Raw genomic sequence first — 22,433 nt, 5'->3', positions numbered from 1 at the left:
CAAGGCTCCCCAGGCATGCTGACACTTTCCTCTAGTTTCTCATTTACTCCATTTTGACTCAATTGCTCTCAGCACAACCAGCTGAGTTCCCTATTAAATGAAGTGATATAACAGACCGGGATGGCACACAGTGATCTGTGTTAAGTCACCTCGTGGAATCATAACAGAAATGATGTACAAGCCTTCCTGATGAGTAGGTTAATTACTGTACCACATCAGCTGCCTTGAAACGTCCTCTTTTTCTTCACCCAATAATTAGTTTTGACACTTTTGTAACCATGGCATGGTTTTCTTTTACTTATTTATTACCAAGTTACATACTATCTGTTGGAGAGATGCCCCACCCAAGTTGGTGAACAATAAGGCACAGGGCCTTTTCAGAAATTTCATTTTAGGAAGTCTTTCTGGCAAGACACTGAATTCTCTGTGATTTCATTTTTGCATTGATTTTGGACTCAGTTGTGAAGTAATTCCAACTGTCAGATAGCCAAGAGAAATCTGTAAGAGAAGTGAATTGTTCCACATTGAAAATTAAAGAAGGGATTCGGTTGTTGTAGGTAGGTTTTTTGGGTCATGTGGCCATGTTCTACAAGCATTCTCTCCAGACGTTTCACCTGCATCTGTGGCAAGCATTCTCAGAGGTTGTGAGGTTAGTTGGAAACCAGGAAAATTGGGTTTATATATCTGTGGAAGGTCCAGGATGGGAGGAAGAACTCTTGTCTGTTGGGGCTAGCTGTGAATATTTAAATAGGCCACCTTAATTAGCATTTGATGTCCTGACAGTTTTTAGGTGTGACTTGTTACTGCCTGGGAAATTTCTTTGTTGAGAGGTGATTAGGTGTTCCTGATTGTTTCTTGTCTGGATTTCCCCTGTGTTTGAGTTTTGTTTTTTATTTACTGTTACAATTTTAGAGGTTTTTTTTTAGTACTGGTAGCCAGATTTTGTTCATTTTCATGATTTCTTCCTTTCTGTTGAAATTGACCACATGCTTGTGGGTTTCAATGGCTTCTCTGTGTAGCCTGACATGGTAGTTGTTAGAGTGGTCCAGAATTTCTGTTTTCTCAAATAATATGCTGTGTCCAGGTTGGTTCATCAGGTGCTCTGCTATGGCTGATTTCTCTGGTTGAATTACTCTGCAGTGCCGATCATGCTCCTTGATTCTTGTTTGGGCGCTGCATTTGGTGGTCCCTATGTAGACTTGTCCACAGCTGCATGGTATACCGTAGACTCCTGCAGAGGAGTTTACCATATACCATGCTGAGGTGAGAGGATCCCTCTTGTCCTTTACTGAACGTAGCATTTGTTGGGATTAGAACAATGATATCCTTGGGTTGTATGCTCCACTTTAAGGATAGTCTGCAGCCCCCAGGGGGAAACAGATTTGTATAAAAAAATTAATTTTAGTATAGTGTTTTGATCCTCCTCCCTGCACATACAGATGGATCTCTGGTTCTCAGGTTAGTGTGCAATAAAATGAATTTGAATATTTTCAAACCATTTAAAAGAGTAAGAATAGTGTAAGTGTTAAGTATATCAAACCATTTAATATTTTAAAATAATTTTGACAACTTAAAATCACTCATGTGCAGACATGGACAAAATCCGACATATTCCAAAACCTTAACAAAATAGCTAAGGTTTGCTTGGTATCAGGATATCAGTAATGTTTTTCTTGTTGCCATTGCTATATTTAATTGTTTACTGTTAGCCACCATCAAGCCTACTTTGACTATTCTACCTTACTAAGCATTATTTATTTTCTGTTGAGTCATATCTTCTCATGATATGTCCAAAGTATGATAGCCTCTAATTTTAATACTAATGTTTAAAATACAATCAAATTACTAATAAAACCACTCAGATGTAGTTTTGCTACTTCTTTCCTCCAAAATATAGCCTACAGCCTCTGGTGTTCAGAGGTGGTCTCCCATTCAAATATTGAAAAGAGCTGAACTTGCTTTCCTTCCAAGTTCAAATGGGATCTAGTGTCTGTAACAGACTGTGGGGTAAACATTTTATTGAGAACATAGGCACAGAGATATCTGAACATTAGAGATTATTCAAGCCTCTCCTCTTTCACACCCCTTAAATGTTTCTTTGTAGCCTACTTCTCTGGAATCACTGGTAGTAGCAAAACTGCAGGAGTGCTGTGCCGATCTTGTGCCAAGCAGACTATACCTGCAGCCTTTTGTTTCACCACGTGGGCTGCCCACAGTGCATTTTTAATGACACAAAAAGTAGTTAGATTTTTTCCAAACTTGTCTTCCTACCATTATCTAGTGCTCTCCGTCAATGAATGCTGGCAAATTAATGAGACTCCTTGTCTCCATTTGCGAAGCCTTAATGACTTCATGGTGAGAATCTATGATTAGTTCAATTTCTGCAAAACGCACATATCCCCACATTTATTGCAAAATGGAGGGGAATATGACTTCAAGCACACGTAAGTCACGGAACTGATTTTCTCTGAAATTAATCATCAGGTGTCTGAGAGAGTGCTATCTGGTGAAAGGGGGGAGGGAATCTTCTCATCCAGCGTACAAATGCATGTCCTCACTCTAGCCTGCTTTTCTCAAGAGAAGAAAGAGACCAGCTCCAGTGGATTCCTTATTTGCTGCAAATGTTGTGCTCTCTAATGTAAAGAAAATTAGCTCTGTGATGGATGAGAACACCTGAAGTCTTTCTATATGATAAATGCATTCCTCGCTGGAGAAGGACAGGCAGCAGATGGTGGCACTTGGTATGAACACTCTCATCCTTCCTTTCCACCTTCTATTCTTTTCTTTAAGAATCAGGTTTTAGCTTTCAGCATACAATGCCCAACATCACAGATTTGATCTTCACCATGTAATTTACATACTCTCCAAAACAGATTCCAACCTGAAAGTGTTTTTGAACTTTTCTGGGTCTTTTAGTACTATTCGGTGGCCTATCTGTAGCTGTTAGTCCTTATAGCTACATATTTCCCAAATCATAGGGGAGCATGTCCATTTTATATTAATTGTGGGCTCTAGTTGGTTTCTGTATGAACAGAAGACTGGTGTTTGGTCTGATCAAGTATGGCTCTTGTTATGTGTCTCACTTCTATTTAGATCTACATGGGGTTGTAGCAGCTCTAGATCCATGTCAGTCTCTAGACCAATGGCAGAAAATATCAGATCCCTTATCTCAAATATTAATGTATTAAATGACAAACAGGTACATAAGCCAGGTAAGTATGAAATGCCCATTAATTCCCCCACCCTTTGCAGTACAACTCAAAACAAAACACTTATCATTGTCACTCTTCAGTGATATGGCTTTGAAGACCTGATTCTCAATTTAAAAAATCAGAAGTATGCTAAAAGCAGAATTAAAAACAACAGTTCTGAATGCCACTAGAAAACAGCAGTAGAAACACACTTGACCTCGGTACTGTCAAGATAATATTCTACTAACACAGGAAATATACTATGAGAAGTTGGTTCACTTTTGAAGGTCATTACAACACAACACATGAAGTGGTCCTTAATGGCATAAGCTCAGAATTTCAAAGATGCTAAACTACCCCACATAAACTGGAAAAAAATTAAAAAATATGCAAATACCACTCCTGAAATATTATGCATTAAATCCAATGGCTTTACAAACAATTAAAACCCTTATACAGCAAAGCCATTATCTGCACCTTTTGTCGATGGGCCACACTGTAATTGTTCAAACCTACCAATTCCAGTACAAAGCAACACAACACAAGCAACTTGTGGTCTTCCAACTTGATATATTTGTTTTCTTGCCCAATATGATGATTGCATCACATCTCAAGAGTTCAGTAGTACTCTGACATGCTGCCCTGTTTATGGCATGTAACAGTGTTGCTGTTACTTTGTCTGATGGTTGTTGTTGTGTGCCTTCAGATCATGTCCAACTTATGGTAACCTTAAGGTGCATCTATCTTTTCCTCCTGAAAAGATTTCTTCTATTTTGCAATTATAGGCCATCCCCGTGTTACAAATATCCAACTTGCATATGACTCCTAGTTATAAACAGAGGTGAGACAAGAAGTGGGAGAAAACTAATTCTAGGAAGGCAAACTAACTCTTATTATTATAGGAAAAAGATGTCTCCACTGAAGCTTGATCACCAATCCTTGTTTCTACAACAGCCTACATTTTTCAAAATCCAGTTGTCAGAGGGACATAAAAAAGGGGTGAAATCTTCTGAACAGGACATAGACAAAAAAAACTTTACAGGGATGTTAACCTGATGCAGCTGAATAGCATGAGCCCTCAGTTGCAGTCTTTCTGGGATATTTAACTTTGCCTCATTGCTCTCCTGATCCTGAGTTAACTCAGGACTCCCACTTGCCTGACACACTTGGTCCTGCACTGCAGGGGTACCTTCCTCAATGTCAAGATGCAGCTGTTGTTGTTCCTTGCTTGCTACTGACTCAGATGCTGGGCCTGGTAGCCCTTCATCTTTGTCTGTATTGCAGACCCTGACATTATGGGACCAAGCGTTCAAACTGTAGAGGCAGCAATTTAGAATGAGACCAAATTTGTGTGAATGACAACGGACTGGCCTGGACTATGATTTCAACCCTGTGTAATTTAAACAATGTTTTAGTAATTTTAAAGCATTGACTATTTATTTTAATTGCTTTTATCATTTATTACTGTTGTTGGGTTGAACAAATGCCTATTCTGAAGCTGCCCTGAGTCCCCCTCCGGGGGTGAGAAGGACAGGATACAAATATGTGAAATAAAAAAATAAAAAAATAACCCTTCCTTATCCTATCCAAAATTGAAAAACATTTTTGGCTGCAGTTACATTTTTAAAAGGTTCGACCTTGCATACAAATATGAAAAGAAGCCTACATAACCATTCTTGTCTGTAACCAAGGGATTGCCTGTACATTGTCAGGTTTTATTGTAAATCCATATTTTTTACTTGGTGCTGCAGTGTCAGTGCTATTAGTATTCCACCAGTCCCCTAAGGAAAGGGTGTGCCACAACCAAGGGGCTAAGCAGAACAGCATTCACCCATATCCTCTCACAGTGTGTTGTTCTCACTAGAGGAACACAGGAGACCTCTCTACAAGACCTCAAGGCATAGCAAAATGTTTCTGGCAACCCCAAATGGGGTTCTTAGATGTAACTTGTATAGTATGTGTGTGTTGAGTATTGAACTAAAGGATGAAATGAATAAAATATCTGTTCTCTATCTTTCCTTTCTTCCCTCCCTTCCCCAGACCTACCTTCTGTTAGCTATATCTAGTTTTGAGATAATACTTTATTTAAACTTTGTCTAAACAGGGGTTTTAGCTGGAGGAGCTACTAGCAACTTACATACACAAATATCATTGTGAGTTCAATATAAGAAGAGTCTTGTTGAATGGGACCAAAGACCCATGTTGTCCAACATTTTATTTGAAAAGTAGCCAACCAAAGACCTGTGGGATGCCCATGAGCACAACATAAGCGCAGTAACAGCTGGCTGCATATGCTGCTGGCATTGGGTACTGAGAGGCTGGTTGTTTTTTATACTAGAGAGAATATGTGTCCATTTTTACTTGAGTACGTTGCCTTGGTTTATCCTGGCATGTTGAAATTGTATCAAAAGCTTGTTTCACAGAAAGAAAGAAAAGCAGGACATGTGTGACCAAGCAACATCAGATGCCATAGTCCATGTTATTATTTTAGGAAGAACACAAAAGCTAGGAGAGGTCACAGTAGTTTGCTTTTGCCTGAGTCAATTGGAGCAATTGAAGTAAGCCTAGGAAAAAGGAGGAAAGTGTGAGGAGAAGAGAAAAACTTGAATGTTTTAAAAACAGCTCTAGTTGGACAAGAATTAAAATGATTCCTGCCAAACTGGGACTGCTAGATGGTATGCAAAAGTATTATTTCTTCTCTTTGAAATAGAGGTCCAATCAAGAGTTAGTGATACAAATATATGTAAAAAAAAAAAACCCCAAAACAAAAGATAATGCTCAATATGATCAACTGTAATTCTCACTGAGAAGCTTTCCCACCACCTTTTAACATAGGAGAAATGTTTCTAGAACTGTTGAAGTTGACTATTGTTTTCCCAGCAGAATGTTTTTGCTAAACAGCACATGATGTTTATATATTTCTGAAGGACTTTAGATACAGAGAGGTCCCTGTGACCTGTCAGGACCATGGAGAATTCCACCAATCTCTTTAAGAAGCTGTGCCAGTTTTTTTCTTGACTTACAATCTCATCTGTTCACTGCCGCCAGCATGTGCTTCAGGAGGCTCTATTACGCACACAGAACCTATTTAGGCACACAACAAATGGAAGGAAACAAGATGGACTGAATACTGTGTCTCCTTCAATGAACTCTGCTGTTGCAAAAGCCATGGTGAAAAATACAGGTTGAGATAAATAAGCCATTGTGCAGTTCACCAGGCTCTCAACAAAGACGTCAGAGAATGACACTTTTTCAGCTGATGTATAGATCTGGAAGCTGAAGTGGCTCATTTCTCAGACTATTTCTAAATGCTGCATCCATTTGTTCAAACAGCATCCTATATGCTGGAAATATACTTCCAGTGTGGGGCTTATCTCCTGTAATGGGTTTCTATTTTTCTCGAGAGGAAAATAACCTGACTCCACTACTGTAGCTTTAGAAACACCATAGAAAGAAAGAAAAATCATCACATATGGACAGCATTTCCCGTAATAAAGCATTTAATCCTCCTCAAAACTGTTGGCAATAATTTTCTGAAAGACTTGGCAGTTTATTCACAAAGGGCAGTGTTTCTCAACCTGGGGGTCTGGACCCCTGGGGAGGGGTCGTGAGTGGGGTTTCAGAGGGGTTGCCAAAGACCATAAGAAAACACATATTTCTGATGGAACCCCTTTGGAAGAGAAGGCTGAAGATTTCTTCACCTTTTCTTCTCTTCCTTTTTGGAAACAGACCATGAATCCTCCCACCAAAAGCCCTCCTCTGCTATGATTGATTGGCCTCTGGCTTCTCAGCCAAGGGGAGGGTCGTTTCTGAGACTCCAAGCAGGGAGGGGAGAGCAGGCGTGCTCTCCTCTAGATCACTGTCAATTCCTGCCAAATAACTCAAATATTTTCTGTTGGTCATGGGAGTTCTGTGTGGGATGTTTGGCCCAATTCTGTCATTGGTGGAGATCAAGGAGCTCTTTAATTGTAGGTGAACTATAAATTCCAGCAATTACAACTCTCAAATGTTAAGGTCTATTTTCCCCAAACTCCACCAGTTTTCACATTTGGGCATATTGAGCATTTGTGCCAAGTTTGGTCCAGATCTATCATTGTTTGAGTCCACAGTGCTCTCTGGATGTAGATGAACTACAACTCCAAAACTCAAGGGCAATGCCCAGAAAACCCTTCCAGTATTTTCTGTTGGTCATGGGGGTTCTATATGCCAAGTTTGGTTCAATTCCATTATTGGTGGAGTTCAGAATACTCTTTCATTGTAGGTGAACTATAAATCCCAGCAACTACAACTCCCAAATGAAAAAATCAATCCTGCCCCAGCCCCACCAGTATTCAAATTTGGGCATATTGGGTATTTGTGCCAAATTTGGTCCAGTGAATGAAAATACATACTTCATATCAGATATTTACCTTATGTTTCATAACAGTAGCAAAATTATAGTTATGAAATTGAAACAAAAATAATGTTATGCTTGGGGTCACTATAACACGAGTAACTGTATTAAGGAGTCACAGCATTAGGAAGGTTGAGAACCGCTGCTCTAGGGTCATTGCCCATTTTATTAACACTTTAAATAAAGCAAGAACAACAACAACTGACATAATGGAGTCTCTAAGATTAGAAGTATTGTAAACACAATGTAGTACACTAAGAACAGGCTAGAAACTCTGGAAGCAAAAATTAAAAAAAATCATTTATACAGCAGTCAAATCCATACAAATGTCACAGGAGGTAAATTTAGCTTTTATGGTTTGTCTTTTGGAATATTTCCAGTTTTCCTTTTTCTGTAAATGTGTTTCCAGATATAAATGTGGACAGATTGTCATTGTTCTCCCTTTCCCACTGCTTTCAATACCATTTGGTGGGGCTTCATATATTCACGTCACTCCACAAGCAGCTCTCAATTTATTACAGGCTCTTTAGAGAAGACAGGAACTCTGGCCAGACTTCCTCTCTCCCCCGCCCACATTTCTCTTTTTTTAAAAATAAAAAATAAAAAATAGAATACTAACTCTTTATTGCAAGACAGACAGTGAATAGAAAACATATTCTATGCATTCTAAAAATATAGTTTCTATTTGTTTGAAATTGTTGGGAGGTCTAAATCCATGTCACTATTTCTGTTTTGTTTCCAGTGTTAATATACTTGTGCTTGGTTCCTTGGTGGGCCCTTTTAAATCCTTCAATTCCTTAATTACTGCATGCATGTATATGCATTCCCTGTGTTCCCCACATATTTATATCCTGTTTATCCCCTTTAGTAACTTCTTCTACTTCTTATGTCCCCAAATGATGCTGCCGCACTGTCAAATAAGCTGTCCAGAGACAACAAAGGTCAAAGATATGCCAGAGGATTTAACGACAACCTTCCATTCGGGAAGATGCATACACAAAATCAATCTAAATACATTTAAGTTTGCCAGATGTCCACCTTCTGCTAGTTTCCTTTCCTGAAAGCCATTATTTTGCATCCTGCACTCCCACTCCAAGATTTGCTGTCATGCTGCAATTGAGCAATTTTCAGAAACAATATAATACAGAGATACATTTTATATGTAAGTGTATTTAATGGCTCCTTTGCTCTTACTGGGTTCTGAAATATTTTTGAAGTAAATGCATTCAGACCTGTCCACTTGCAGGTCATTGTCAGGAATACAACACATGCCATTAATAAATAAAAAGGAAGGAACACCCACAGAGAGAAAATATACGTATGAACTATGAGACTATTACCAGTATAAGACTATTTCTAACTCCAGCTTGTCCCTGATTTGTCAGGGAAGCAAGCTGCCACGTGAAAATGACTCCTCCACATGCCCTTGATCTTAGTGCTTAAATATGCACACAGGCCAGAATAAAAGAGAAATTTCTTGCCGCCATCTCCCATGACCCCTAGGTGGCATAGTAAATGGATGATAAAATATGGGAGTTGCAGTGCACAACATCTGGAAGGCAAATCCAATGAAACCTGCCCTTGTGTTAGAAAAATCTCCTTTCCTCCATAGTCAAATGATGACAGCACATACATTCTGCCTTCTAATGCCATGGGTTTTCAGTAGCACTGCATAGAGTGCAGATCAGCTCCTTTAGTTTGTTAGGACTTGCTGCTGAAAGGAAGCGAAGGGTCAGCTAATTCAAACTGCTAAACTGAAGTAGGAATCCAAGGTAAAAATCCCAATGGTGATTTCCTGTGTGGGAACTACACCTCAACTAATGAAACTTCCAGCTACCAGATACCGCCTGGGAATTTTGGTCAAAACAGTAATGTTCTAAAGTCTGCTCAAGACAACACAATGCTGGCTGTAAACAGAAAGCAAAGGTGATCTAAATTACAGTCCTTTCATATTCACTGGGCCACTATATTCTCTCTCTCCCCCCCTCCCCCCCTTTCTCTCTGTGTGTGTGTGTGTGTGTGTGTGTGTGTGTGTGTGTGAAATCTCCCATATTTACACAATGGTGGCTTGTGGTTTCAGTGTTCATAGGGCAGTGAATTACCTCTTGACTTTAGAGTTTAATGGAACTGTACAAAGTGGTGAACCTATTTGGGGATCTACATGGTTCAGACTATAATCTAGCAGCCTCCCTATCCGCATTCCGTAAAGAACTAAAGACGTGGATGTTCCGTTGTGCATTTGATGATTGCATTTTGTACATGTTATGTTTTAGCTGTTGACTGGACTTGCCCCCTGTTGACTGAACTAAGCCACCCCGAGTTCCTTCAGGGATATGGGGGTGGGGTATAAAAATAAAGTTATATTATTATTATTATTATTATTATTATTATTATTTTACTGACATAAAACCACAGTATGTAACATCAAACGAGAGCTATATGCTGGATGTCGTATATCACAAAATCACAAGTTGAACACTTCCCAAGTGTCTAGGACTGTGTGATGTACTTTCAAATGATGCGTGCAGATCCAAGTAAGGTGGCCTTTTGCAGTTGACAAATCATGATTTTGTTAATGTTTATTGTTTCCGAATGCTGGCTGAGATCTTTTGACACGGCACCCAGTGTGCTGATGACCACTGGGACCACCTGTACTGGTTTATGCCAGAGCCTTTGCAGTTCAGTTTTGAAGTCCTGATAACGGCTGAGTTTTTCCTGTTGTTTTTCCCCAATGCAACTGTCACCCGGTATGGCGACATCAATAATCCAAACTTTTTTCTTGTTCACAGTCGTGATGTTTGACATATTGTGTTCCAAAACTTTGTCAGTCTGGATTCGAAAGTCCCACAGTATTTTTGCGTGTTCATTTTCCAATATATTTGCAGGTTTATGACCCCACCAGTTCTTTACTACTGGCAGGTGGTACTTGAGATATAAGTTCCAATGAATAATTTAGGCCACAGAGTTTTGCCTCTGTTTATAGTCTGTTTGTGCGAGTATGATCAATGGTAAACAGAAATAATAATAATAATAATAATAATTATTATTATTATTATTATTATTATTATTTGGAGTGATTCTGACATAGAAACCAGGGTTTCTTTTTTGACTTCACTCAACCCCCCACTATCCATGTGTGTATAATTTCTTGTCCTAATAGTAACCCAGCTCTCATCATTGATTTCATGTGTTATATCATATTTGTTGTTATGATGTGTTTTGTTTTTCTGTTTTAAATGTGTTGTATTATTTTGGGCTTGGCCTCATGTTAGCCACCCTGAGTCCCCTCTGGGGAGATGGTGGTGGGTTATAAATAAAGATTAATAGTATTCGTATTATTAGTAGTATTAATCATCATCACATTTGCCTGGAAGTCAATCCTCTTGAAATCAGATAGGTTTACTCTGAAATAAATAGGTTTAGGAAATGAGATCAATGTTTCACCTCCAACATACAGTTTCACAATAATCACTTGCCAGATAGAATTGTGATAATAGTTTCAGAGATCTTCCTGACTTTTAAATTAGAGTAATATGACTCATGACAGATAAAATAAGTACAACTGATTTGTTCAGTGCAAATGAGAATTTTCATTCTAAGATTGGCAGATGAGACCAGTAGTAATAATCTCAACCAATATGGTGCTAGACTAACCAAATAATGAAAGAGCCAAGGGAATTAGTGACTAAAAAGATATTTTTCCTATCATGGCTATGCTTAGAAAAGATTTTCCCATTTAGAAAATTGCTTCATCCTTTCTTAATAAAGAAAAGATGCTTTACCTGGTGCATTTGAATTCTTTTGCTCTAATCAAGACCTAAATAAACACATTGTGCATTACTTACTTTCCTCCTCCATTTTTATTTTCAAAGAATAAATACAATTATGCTTTTAAAGAAATAAAAGTAGTGCATGATGTGAGGCAGGAGAAATATTCAGTTAATTGGTATATAGGTCCCTAATGCTTTTTAAAGTAGTCTTACAAGTACATTTTGTGTAATAACGTAGAAAGACAAGAACCTGCTACTGAGAAAAGAATTACAGTATTTTTCAGAGTATTTCAAATTAAGATGTGAACAAGGGAAAATTGTATCTTTTTTCCAATAAAATGTATTTTCTTTTCTAGCTCAATGTCCTTTTAAAATTCAGTCACACCTGCTATTTTTTATTTCACATTTGTGATGAAATTAAGCCCTGTTCAAACAGTATCAATGGAGATCAAATTCAGAAAGGGGCTTCAAAGAACAGTCTCAGTGAGCCAGCTTTCAGAGTTCCTCACTATTGCCTATTTTGGCTAGACCCTCTTAGACTTCCAGTCCAAGTTTCTATAAATGTGGTTCTCATTTATATGTGAGTCCCAACAGCCTTAGCTAGCATAGCCATAGTGAGGAATCATTGCAATTACAATCCAGCAGCATTTGGACCAGTGCATGATTTGAAGCCCAATTACAAACTCTGGAGTTTAAGTTAACGATGACTTTGGGGGTCCTGGCCATGAGGTCTCTTCCAACTCAGGGATTCTATGATCTTGCCCAATGCACAATCAAATGGATGGGGACTCCATGCATCTATGTAAGAGCATGAGAGACCTTCTCTATCAGACCATATGTCCATCAATTCCAATATCCTGCTCATCCAGTAGCTGACCAGTTACTTATTGGAAGCCTATTAGTAGGGCATGTGTACAACTGACTTTCTATCTTACTTTTCCAGCAAATGATATCCATACTGAGGACTTTATTGTGGAGGGCAGGCAACTTGGCTTTTCAGCTGGATTTTCACCACTGTCCCTACTTCAGAATGCATCTCACTGATGGCCCATCTCCTCCCCATAATTCTCCTGTCCCTAGCTATTAATGGATACAACTTGTAAACAGTACCCAATTCCACAATGTTTCCCACTTCTGCTCCAGCATGCCAGCAGTAAAATGGTGTCAGGTGGTAGGATTCGCCTCCATCCTCCACTTACTATTCCCAAGTTATCAAATTTTTGTTTATTTTATATTTATAGTCATATTAGCCATTTTTGTCTGTTTTTCAAAGCTGGAATTGCAGAATTGCATTTTCATGAAGTCCTGAATTATATGAATCAGCCATTAGAAGGGATATATAGTCATCCTACCTAGTAGCTACTGATGGCCCTGTCAGCTCAATGAATGTATCCAACACTCTTCTAAAACCATCCAAGTTGAAGGAAGCACTATATCTAGTGACAGTGAATTCCACTATTTAACTAGATAGTGAAGATATAGTAATTCCTTGGACCCATCTTTATGTTATTATCCAGCTTGAGCAGATAACTCTATAATTCAGTAGTGTCCGAAGGTGAAAACGTCTTCCTACCACTTTCTCCAAACCTAAATGTCGATGATATTTTAGACAGCAGACAAATGGGGGTGGGGGGAATTGAGTAACATCAGAGACAATCACAACTTAATTACATTTTTTTGTTTTCTTAGTTAGTATTCCTGGCTATGAGCAAGAGGAAAACAGGCCCCAAATGATTTCAGATATCTATTGCATTAAGCAAGTGTTTGTTCTCATGAAGAATCCCAAGAATTGTAATGTGTTCTGTCTTCTAGTAATCTAATTATACTAGCCTGAAGTTAGTTTTCTCATGTTGGACTCAGTGTGTGATAGAACCATCTGTCTTCATTCCCCTCCCTTTTCTGTGCACTTCAGATGCATTAAATAGATTTTAGAAAAACATCAGGCTGTTAACATTCAGAGAAATGTAGACACACAGAGCCCGAGCACAGAACTCCCAGATGTTTGCAGCAGGAGTCATGACAGTGCCAGGTGGTTGGCTACTAGGGCACTGCAGTGTATACACTTCATCTGGCAATTAATTTCAAAATTTTCATATGGGGAAAAGAAAGGAAGAAAAATAACAATTGATTTCACTTGTGTTAGAAATTTGTATCAACTGGGGATATATGCTTGAACTTATTATGGAAACAGAAAAATATGGATAATCACAAACCCTATTGAAATGAATGTCTTCTTCCAGAAGTTGCATTGGAGAACCTTAAAAATTCATTAAAAGGTATATATCTAGGAATTTGTCATTACTCTGTATTAATTTCTGGCAGAATAGTATCTTCCTGGGGAATCTAGAAAATTCCTATTTTGTCAGATGCAGTTAGGTGAAACCTGAGTACTGACCTTGAAGGTTTAGAGGCTGTACTGGAGACTTAAGACTTAGAGCAATGGATTCAAATTACAGGAAAGAAGATTCCACCCAAAATTAGGAAGAATCTCCTGACCATAAGTGCAGTTCAACAATGGAACTATCTGCCTTGAAGTGTGAAGGAAGATCCTTCCTTGAAAGCTTTTAAGTAAAAGCTAGATGGCCATCTATCTGGGGTACTTTGATTGTGCTTTTCTAGTATGGAAGATTGGGGTTTGGACCGAATGGCCCATGTGGTCTCCTCCTATTCTATGATTCTATGATGCAATGGACTCTTGCTTATCTGGGGCAGCTGATGGAGGGACTTCCTAATCTTTCTCCTCCTATCTAACATGTTTCCAATTCCTCATGTATTTGTTATTTAATTTATTAACTTGAACCCATGGTCTGTGCATCTTGGTCTAGAAACTCCTGAAAGAGAGAAGAACTAAAATTTTATGTGCTCCAGCTTGGCGAATTAGGAAGAAGAGACTTAAATTATGCTATGGACAATCTGATGTGGAAGATCTTGTATTCTGTTGTTATAAGTCAGCATAAAGAATTGTAAAGTTTTTAACATGCAAAAGTGTTTTATGCTGTTGATTAAACTGAAGACACGAGAGAAAGAGAGAGAAAAGAAAGCTCACTCAGTGCACAGCAATGAAAAGAATAAGTGAGAAGTAATTTTATTTTTGACAATGGATTCTTGACTTGTGGAAACCAGATTAAATAATAGCAATTTTCTTTCTTTCCAGCGTTCTGGCGGTGCATTAGCCCTTCCTTTGTGTGCATTTCAAGGGACCGTCTCTCTCCATGCACCCACTGGAAAAACCCTCTCTTTGTCAACATATGAGGTAAGCACAGAAGGACAGAAAATCACACCCACATCAAAGAAAATCGAAGTGTATCGCTCTAAGAGTGTGGGTCATGAGCCAAACCCTGAGGATTCTCCAACCACCTTTGCTGACACAAGTGTGAAGATTCACTTAGAAGTGCTTGAAATCTGTGACAACGAAGAAGCTATGGACACGGTATCAATCATCAGTAATATCAGCCAGTCATCTACTCAAGTCCGGTCTCCATCACTGCGTTATTCTCGGAAAGAAAACAGATTTGTCTCCTGCGATTTAGGGGAAACGGCTTCCTATTCACTCTTCATACCATCGAACAATCCCAACAGTGATATTAATATATCCATTCCTGATACTGTGGAAGCTCACAGGCAGAATAGTAAAAAGCAACATCTGGAGAAAGAAGGTTATCAAGAAGAAATACAAATGTTAAATAAAGCCTACAGGAAAAGAGAAGAAGATGGAGTCAGCAACTAAAATACAGAATAAAAACAATTAGAGAAATTAGACCTGAGTAACCAAAAAATTCTGGGATTTGCAGTTTATCCCACCTCCTTTTTTCATGCTCTGCTCACAATGATATATTGTTGCTGAGAAAATTCATCACTTTCTCCATTGCTGCTTAACTCGGAGAGAAATGAGAAATGTCTGGAGCATAAGATGTTATCATTCTTGCAAATCAAAAACTCAAGTGTTCCACCTTCAAAATTTTTGAATTTTTTACTTCCTCTGGACATGAGCTCTCCCAACTATGGATCTAACTTAGTCATTTTCTTCCCATCCATTGGAGTGAATTGGGGAATGGAGGTTAAAGACAAAATAAATAAATAAATAAATAAATAAATAAACAGCCCACCACTTCTGGTTACAATGAGCTGAAAGGGGCTACAGTGTGGAGGTATAACTACTTGCATTACCCCTATGACATCTTACCATTGATATCAGTGGGAAGTATGCTGCCTAACTATGTGCAGGATTTCAGCCAAACCTTGTAATGTGGTTCAGGTTTTGGCACCAGCAGGAAGACAATGCTTTTCTAAATGAGTACTTACTACTATTTTAAATCTTAGTTTACCTAATTATGATGCCCATAAAGAGAGAGATAGCCAAGCAATTTCTCACCTGAGTGGTTATTATTTTTTTTATAAAAAGTAACTACCATCAGTAAGAATTATACATTTTTAAAGAAAATATTTCTAAAGATACATGGAATTTATCCGCTTACTTTGATGGAGTTTTCTACCGTCCTGCCTCTGATGCAGCAGTGAAGCTAGGTAATTTTAAGCCCAGTGCGGTAACAGTTTCAAATAAAAGAGAAAATATGTTGATTTTCCTCTTGTAATACAAAAATTGATGTGGCTTTCTACTCTTTAAATGTGGGTAGCAAAATGCAAGGATCCACACATTGTAAATGAGGCTAATTGCTTTGTGTGGCATTGCATATTAAAGCCTGAGTCATGTTTTGCAATGTTAAATCCTGACAACACAGGCCATAGAACTGTAGTTCATCTTATTTGACATTAGTAACTCTTTATCTCTTTTAGTATCCAAAATTCAACATAAGGTTAATATGGTAGCAACAAAATGGTTTGTGTCAAGTTTATTACATAGGCACAAGCTAGACAACAGGTTAATTCCAGTGATGTGAAGTATGAACTAAAAACTAATCTACATATACTGGAACTCCAGTGTGCACACAGCTTGTTATATGTATAAACAAGGCAGCCGTTGACTCCAGCAAAGTGGCCCTCACCATACTCTCATCTAAAAAATATGTTTAATTCTTCTTGCTCTGAATGGAGAAACCATCTGTAAATGAGGGCTTCAAAGCTACATCACTGAATCAGTCTGAAGATTATAAATTGTCTGATCTCATTGGAAATCAAATATGCACCCGAATATTTTGTTGAGACCAACCTTGACATTATATCACAAAGTGAAGTTTTAATCTGGCCTCTTTTGCACAGCCTTGGTCTTAACAGCCATGGATTTATCTCTGATATTTGTGTAACCTCCTAGGTACTAATTTATAATTTGGGAATTATAAATACTGTGGAGTATTGGGAAATTTCTGAGGGGCGTTTTCACAATACAGTTCTATGATTCCACTTTACTTGCCATGGTTTCATCCTATGGAATCCTGAAATTTGCAGTTTCAGGAGGGATATTTATAATCATCATCTGTTTTAGAGACTCACTAAAGTACAAATTCCATCTTTCCATAGGCAACAGCCATGGTGGTTCAAATGGGATCGTAGTTCTGTTATTATGTAATGTGAAAGGTCCTCAGATCAAATACTGTCCCAGACCAAGTACTGTAGTGATTTATTGAAAGCTTGAGTCTCCTTCAAGCAAGCTTGAATCTCACAAGGCAGTACTGCAAAAGAGATCATCTTTGGGAAACATTCTAATCTCCTGAATCAACTTATTCTTAATCTCGTCATATTCTTACGATGGCAAGAAAAACAGGTGCAAGTGTCTAGCTAGGATTCGCTGGTTTTCAATTTTTAATCCGCACCGAATCAATCAGACTGTTAATCACAGAGATTAATTTATCTTTCATTCCATCACGATGTCCCTTAACAAAAAAGAGAATTTTCAATTAGGTCATTTTAAAGAAGGCCCTTCCTCAAATTATTGATTCTGAATACCCATCATCTCACTTTTGTGTTTCATGCCACAAACTGAATCCCAGAAATACAAAAAAGCCTTTGGATTGTGTCTCATGGAGTTGAAAAGCTTCTTGCCAAAGTGTCAGAGCCCTGTTCGATCCATTCTTAAGTTCTCCAAACTTTTCAACCTAGCCAGATTAGTGTCAGTGCTGCAATTTTTGTTTTGCTTTGGATTCCCAGCTGGGGTTATGCTATTAATTGTTCAGTGAGCCCAGAGCTTTGGGGAAGGGTGTACCTTATTTTGGACTAGAATTTCCATAATACCCACCCACCATTGCCAGGCTCTGAGTGAGATGGATGATGCAGCTGCAATCAACCCCCCCCCCCCCCCCCAATAAACCAATCACCTAGAGTTTTGAAGGACACTTTAACAGGTTTGGATAGGCATAAACCTGCAACATGTAAGTGAAATGGTGAATGAAGCCCAGCATGTTTGAACTTCCTAATGAGAAAGAAAATCACTAGTGTTTTTTTCCACTGAAATACTTCTTGCAAATACCATCACTACAAATATGGCCAGTTGTTATTCCTTCAACATTCCTCAAAGGTTTCTTCTCAGCCAGTTGTGCAGGTGAGTCTCTCCATGACTCACAAAATACCATGGCAGCCAAAAAGTCAGAGCATCCTCCAATAAAACCCCCCCACAATGTTTCCTATTTCAGGTAATGGAAGGGTATAATTAAAAACCACTCATTCCCAGCATCCTGGACAAATAAAATAAAATAATAAAATACATGAACTGTGAAGTTGCAACAAGGCTGTGAAAGGGACACTTGGAGCCTAAGGAATCAAAACACTTCAGCCAACTCTGCTTTCAGAATCCTGCTTAATCCTTACTTTTTAGAGAGTTCAATATTTTGTGTAGGAAACAATTTTACAAACAATATTTGAACACTGGTGAGTTGTGTTTATTTCGGGTAAGAATTTAGATAATGCTTTATAATAGAACGTACAAGTGGTTCTCAACCCAATCTAATTGTAAAGTACTGTAATGCTGTTGTATGATAGAAAAAAAGAATAAATTTCCTTCTATGCCAGTTCTGTAAACTGTTCTTTGCTGACTCTGCCTGACTGGTTTGTGTTTCATTTTCTATCCCTGAGTAAAACGGTCAGAAAGTGAATGACCAGATGTTACTCTTTGTCCACCAAGAGCTACTCATGTATACGTCAAGAGACAAATTACTTCTCTTTCCCTCCAATTCATGAATTAGTGAGCACTAGAAATGGTGCACTGCTTCTCATTTTTAGAACCCCAGCTGGATTTAAATTTTTAAAATATCTTTTAAATATCTAATGAGATATCATTCCATTCTTTCTCTTTTGAACTCCCCCACTCCCCACCCCATGACCTTTAATGCATCTCAGAAGGCAGGCATGACATTTGTGGGCTGAAGGTTGGCTGTCAAAGTGACCTTTTTGAGGGTGTTTTCAAAGTGATGAGATCTTGTAGGCACACTACAGGGAAGACAAATCTTAGGGTAATATGAAAAGCTGATACATCCTGCACCTGAGCTAACTGTATGACGGTAGTTTTAGATACTGAATAATGCATTGGAAATCACATTGAAGCTTAATGTTGAGAACATTCCTTATTACACAGAGTCCTGTTTTCACGATTCTGTTTTTATTTTGTTAGACTGTAAATCTTAGCAAAACAACCTGATTTTTTTTCTCTCTCTGAACATTTGGAATTCTGCCTCTGCCTTGGTAAAACTAAAGCCCATTGTCCAGCTTTAGTTTTTATGTGTTTGTTTTTATGTCCTGTTCAATGACACTAACTTGGAAGGGTAATAATATGGCCATGTTCTAGAAGCATTCTCTCGTAACATTTTGCCTGCACATGGCAAGCATCCTCAGAGGTTGTGAGGTCTGTTGGAAACCAGGAAAATTGGGTTTATATATCTGTGGAAGGTCCAGGGTGGGAGAAAGAACTCTTGTCTGTTGGAGGTAGGTGTGAAGGATTTAATTGGCCACCTTGATTAGCATTTGATGGCCTGACAGTTTTTAGGCATGGCTTGTTAGTACCTGGGAGAATCCTTTGTTGAGAGGTGATTAGCTGTCCCTGATTGTTTCTTGTCTGGAGTTCCCCTGTGTTGGAGTGTTGTTCTTTATTTCGAGTTTTTTTTAATACTGGTAGCCAGATTTTGTTCATTTTCATGGTTTCTTCTTTTCTGTTGAAATTATTCACATGCTTGTGGATTTCAATGGCTTCTCTGTGTAGCCTGACATGGTAGTTGTTAGAGTGGTCCAGCATTTCTGTGTTCTCAAATAACATGTTGTGTCCAGATTGGTTCATCAGGTGCTCTGCTATGGCTGACTTTTCTGGTTGAAGTAGTCTGCAGTGCCTTTCATGTTCCTTGATTTATGTTTGGGTGCTGCGTTTGGTGAAACGTCAGGAGAGAATGCTTCTAAAAAATGGCCATATTGTCTGAAAAGCCTACAACAACCCAGTGATTCTGGGCATGGAAGCCTTTGACAATACATTGGAAGGATAACTTAGCCACAAATCTATAAAGCGGTTTGCATTAATCTCCTGTGTTAAATTTATTCTCTATCTGCATTAGTTAAAATTAGCAAAACTAATAACATAAAAATGCTAGCAAATTTCAGTCACCTTAAGAGAATTTATTTCAACACAATCATATTCAGGCCAAAAAGTCCAACAATTGGATTGTGAATTGCAACCCAGTATTATGGAATAGGGAATACAATTTGTTTCCCACCTTGAAGAACCTTTGCAAAGTTACGTCAGTCTTCTTAGTCATTAATTCCTTACTGTAAACCTCTCAAGTACCTCTAATAGCTTTTGTTATTGTGCTAATGGATTATTTCCATAAACATCTTGTAAGGCCGTCACATTTATTAGAATAGCAAATACATGATTAATGTGGAGTGGCTTTTTGCTTTTTTGCCATGACACAACTTATAGTATTAGACTGTGCTAATAAGTCAAAGAATAAACACATAAATATTTTCAATTCTCATTCCCAGATGCATACGAAGCACTTCATCACAAATCAAACCAGTGTACTGTTGATGCAATTTTTGCACACAATTTTAAAATAATAGCTTTGATATTATAAGCTACTCTGAGCACTGTTGGGTGGACCAAACAGAATACACATATATCAAATAAATGGCAAATTATATTCGAGGAATTATTATTCAACAGCCATATCTATAAATGCTACTTATAGTTATCATATATATATATATTTTTTAAAAATTAAAGGTTGCCACCCAGATTTTATTTTCTATTTCTATTTTCTTTGCTGATTTTTCTGACAATTCTTTTAAAAACTCAATATCACATCACATATAAAACTAGATTGTTTCTGTTGCTTTGTTGTTTCAAAATGATGAAACATTAAGTAACTTTTTTAGGCTCAAAAGAGGCCTTTTTTCCAAAACAAAAAGCGACCTGAAAATCAGACGTGGTCTTAGGAACCTCCTTATGCCATAGTTTTTTTAAAAATAAAGAGAAATTATGTCTACATTTTTATTCTTCCATTATGTCAGTCTACTGAGGACTCTTTGTTAAACTAGAAATAGCGAGGAGGCTAACACATTTTACAATATAGATTAACATTTCTACCTTTTCCTCCCTTTTATTAAAGTAGCCTTGTGTCTGATTTCTGGTTTTTATTGTCATGTTAACATTATGGCAGAATTTAATAGCTAGCCAGGAGGAATAAAGGAAGGGCAGCTCAATCCAGCCAGCCACCATTTGCCGATGACTCTAAGACTGGTAATATCTTCAAAGCAAGCAAAGCTGGATCTAGTTTGTTTGAAATAACAAATTGTCTAGTCCTAAGCAACCAAACAACTTCTCCATTATAAAACAATATAATCACACACAACAATGGGACTCAAAGTGGGATATGGACCAATGCCATTCCCTGGAGAGTTTCCAAGAAAGAAAAGAACTTCAAAGCCAATGGGCCATAAATAGGACACCAGTGAGTGATAAAAAAAAATGCGGATCCCCACATCTTTGAAAGCAGACATGAAAGAGAATTCTATTCTGTTTTAATGTGTAAAGCCATATTATATAAATTAAATATTTCAACTTGAGAATATAATAATGATATGTGTCTGTCTACTTGTATGTGCACGTGTGTGTATATACACACACACACATATATAATACACACATATTGTTGAAAGCTTTGGTGTTCTAGGGCCGGGCTTTAGCACACGTAGTTAATCACAAGCAGCAATATGTCTTATCAATCGAAAGGTTAGCAGTTTGAAGCCCAGGTTGGGGTGAGCATTCGACCTTCAGCCCAGCTTACTGTCCACCTAAGCAGTTTGAAAACAGCTGTGAGCTGTGAGTAGAGATTAAGCACCGCTTAAGTGGGGACGAATTTTATGGCATTATAAGAAGAAATGCCAGCAATCAAAGGAAGGAGGAAGTATGTGATCAAGGCTCTTCATCATAGAGGATGGAGCAACAGCACCCCACTGTGGCCAGAATCAAGCACAACTTCCAGGATGCTGAAGTTGGGGGGAAAATGCCAACATTATACCTTTATCTGTTGTCTGTCCTGTCTGTTTAATGGCATTCTATGTTTGCGATGTATGTGTTCTGTGATCCGTCCTGAGTCCCCTTCAGGGTGAGAAGGGCAGAATATAAATGCTTTAAATAAATAAATAAATAAATAAATAAATAAATGTAACACACACACAAACACACACACACACAGTACATGCATACTTGAAATACACTATATGGAATGTGTGTGTGTGATTACATTACAGTTGTGTTATACCAGCACTGTGCTTTAACTGCCATAAAGGCAGGTAGTTTCTTTTCAAGCATCCTCTTAGAAAAAGCATTGCATTGATATATTAATTGCCATAATACCACTGGCTATTCCAGATTTTTTAAATCAATATTCCTGATTTTCCTGACCAGTTTCCATTTTTCTGGCCTTTCAGAAAATACTAAACCTGAAGTTCATTAAATATCAATGACACTAGCTTTGGAAAGTTAAGGACAATTGCAAATCTCTTATCAAAAACTGTCAACAGCTGTAAGATCTTTTTAAAAATTTAAAATTTGTAATGCTCACCTCTGTCTGAGAGTGGCTTAACTGGTACTTTTTCTGTCAAAGTATCTGCAATTAGCACAGGAAGACCTACCTGAAAACTTGG

General features: G+C 38.0%; 1 protein-coding gene across 1 annotated transcript in view; it reads left to right on the top strand.

The window, feature by feature from the left end:
• Window positions 1-18,313, top strand: part of GPR149 (G protein-coupled receptor 149) — a 44,299-nt gene extending 25,986 nt beyond the window's left edge. Inside the window, exon 4 of the mRNA XM_060767673.2 lies at window positions 14,509-18,313. Within this exon, the coding sequence (XP_060623656.2) occupies window positions 14,509-15,081 (573 nt within the window). The 3' untranslated portion in view covers window positions 15,082-18,313. The remainder of the gene's footprint in view (window positions 1-14,508) is intronic.
• The last annotated feature ends 4,120 nt before the right edge of the window (window positions 18,314-22,433 follow it).

Source organism: Anolis sagrei, chromosome 3, assembly GCF_037176765.1.
Source record: "Anolis sagrei isolate rAnoSag1 chromosome 3, rAnoSag1.mat, whole genome shotgun sequence".
NCBI classification, from domain to species: domain Eukaryota; kingdom Metazoa; phylum Chordata; class Lepidosauria; order Squamata; family Dactyloidae; genus Anolis; species Anolis sagrei.
This window is presented reverse-complemented; position numbering and strand designations above follow the sequence as displayed.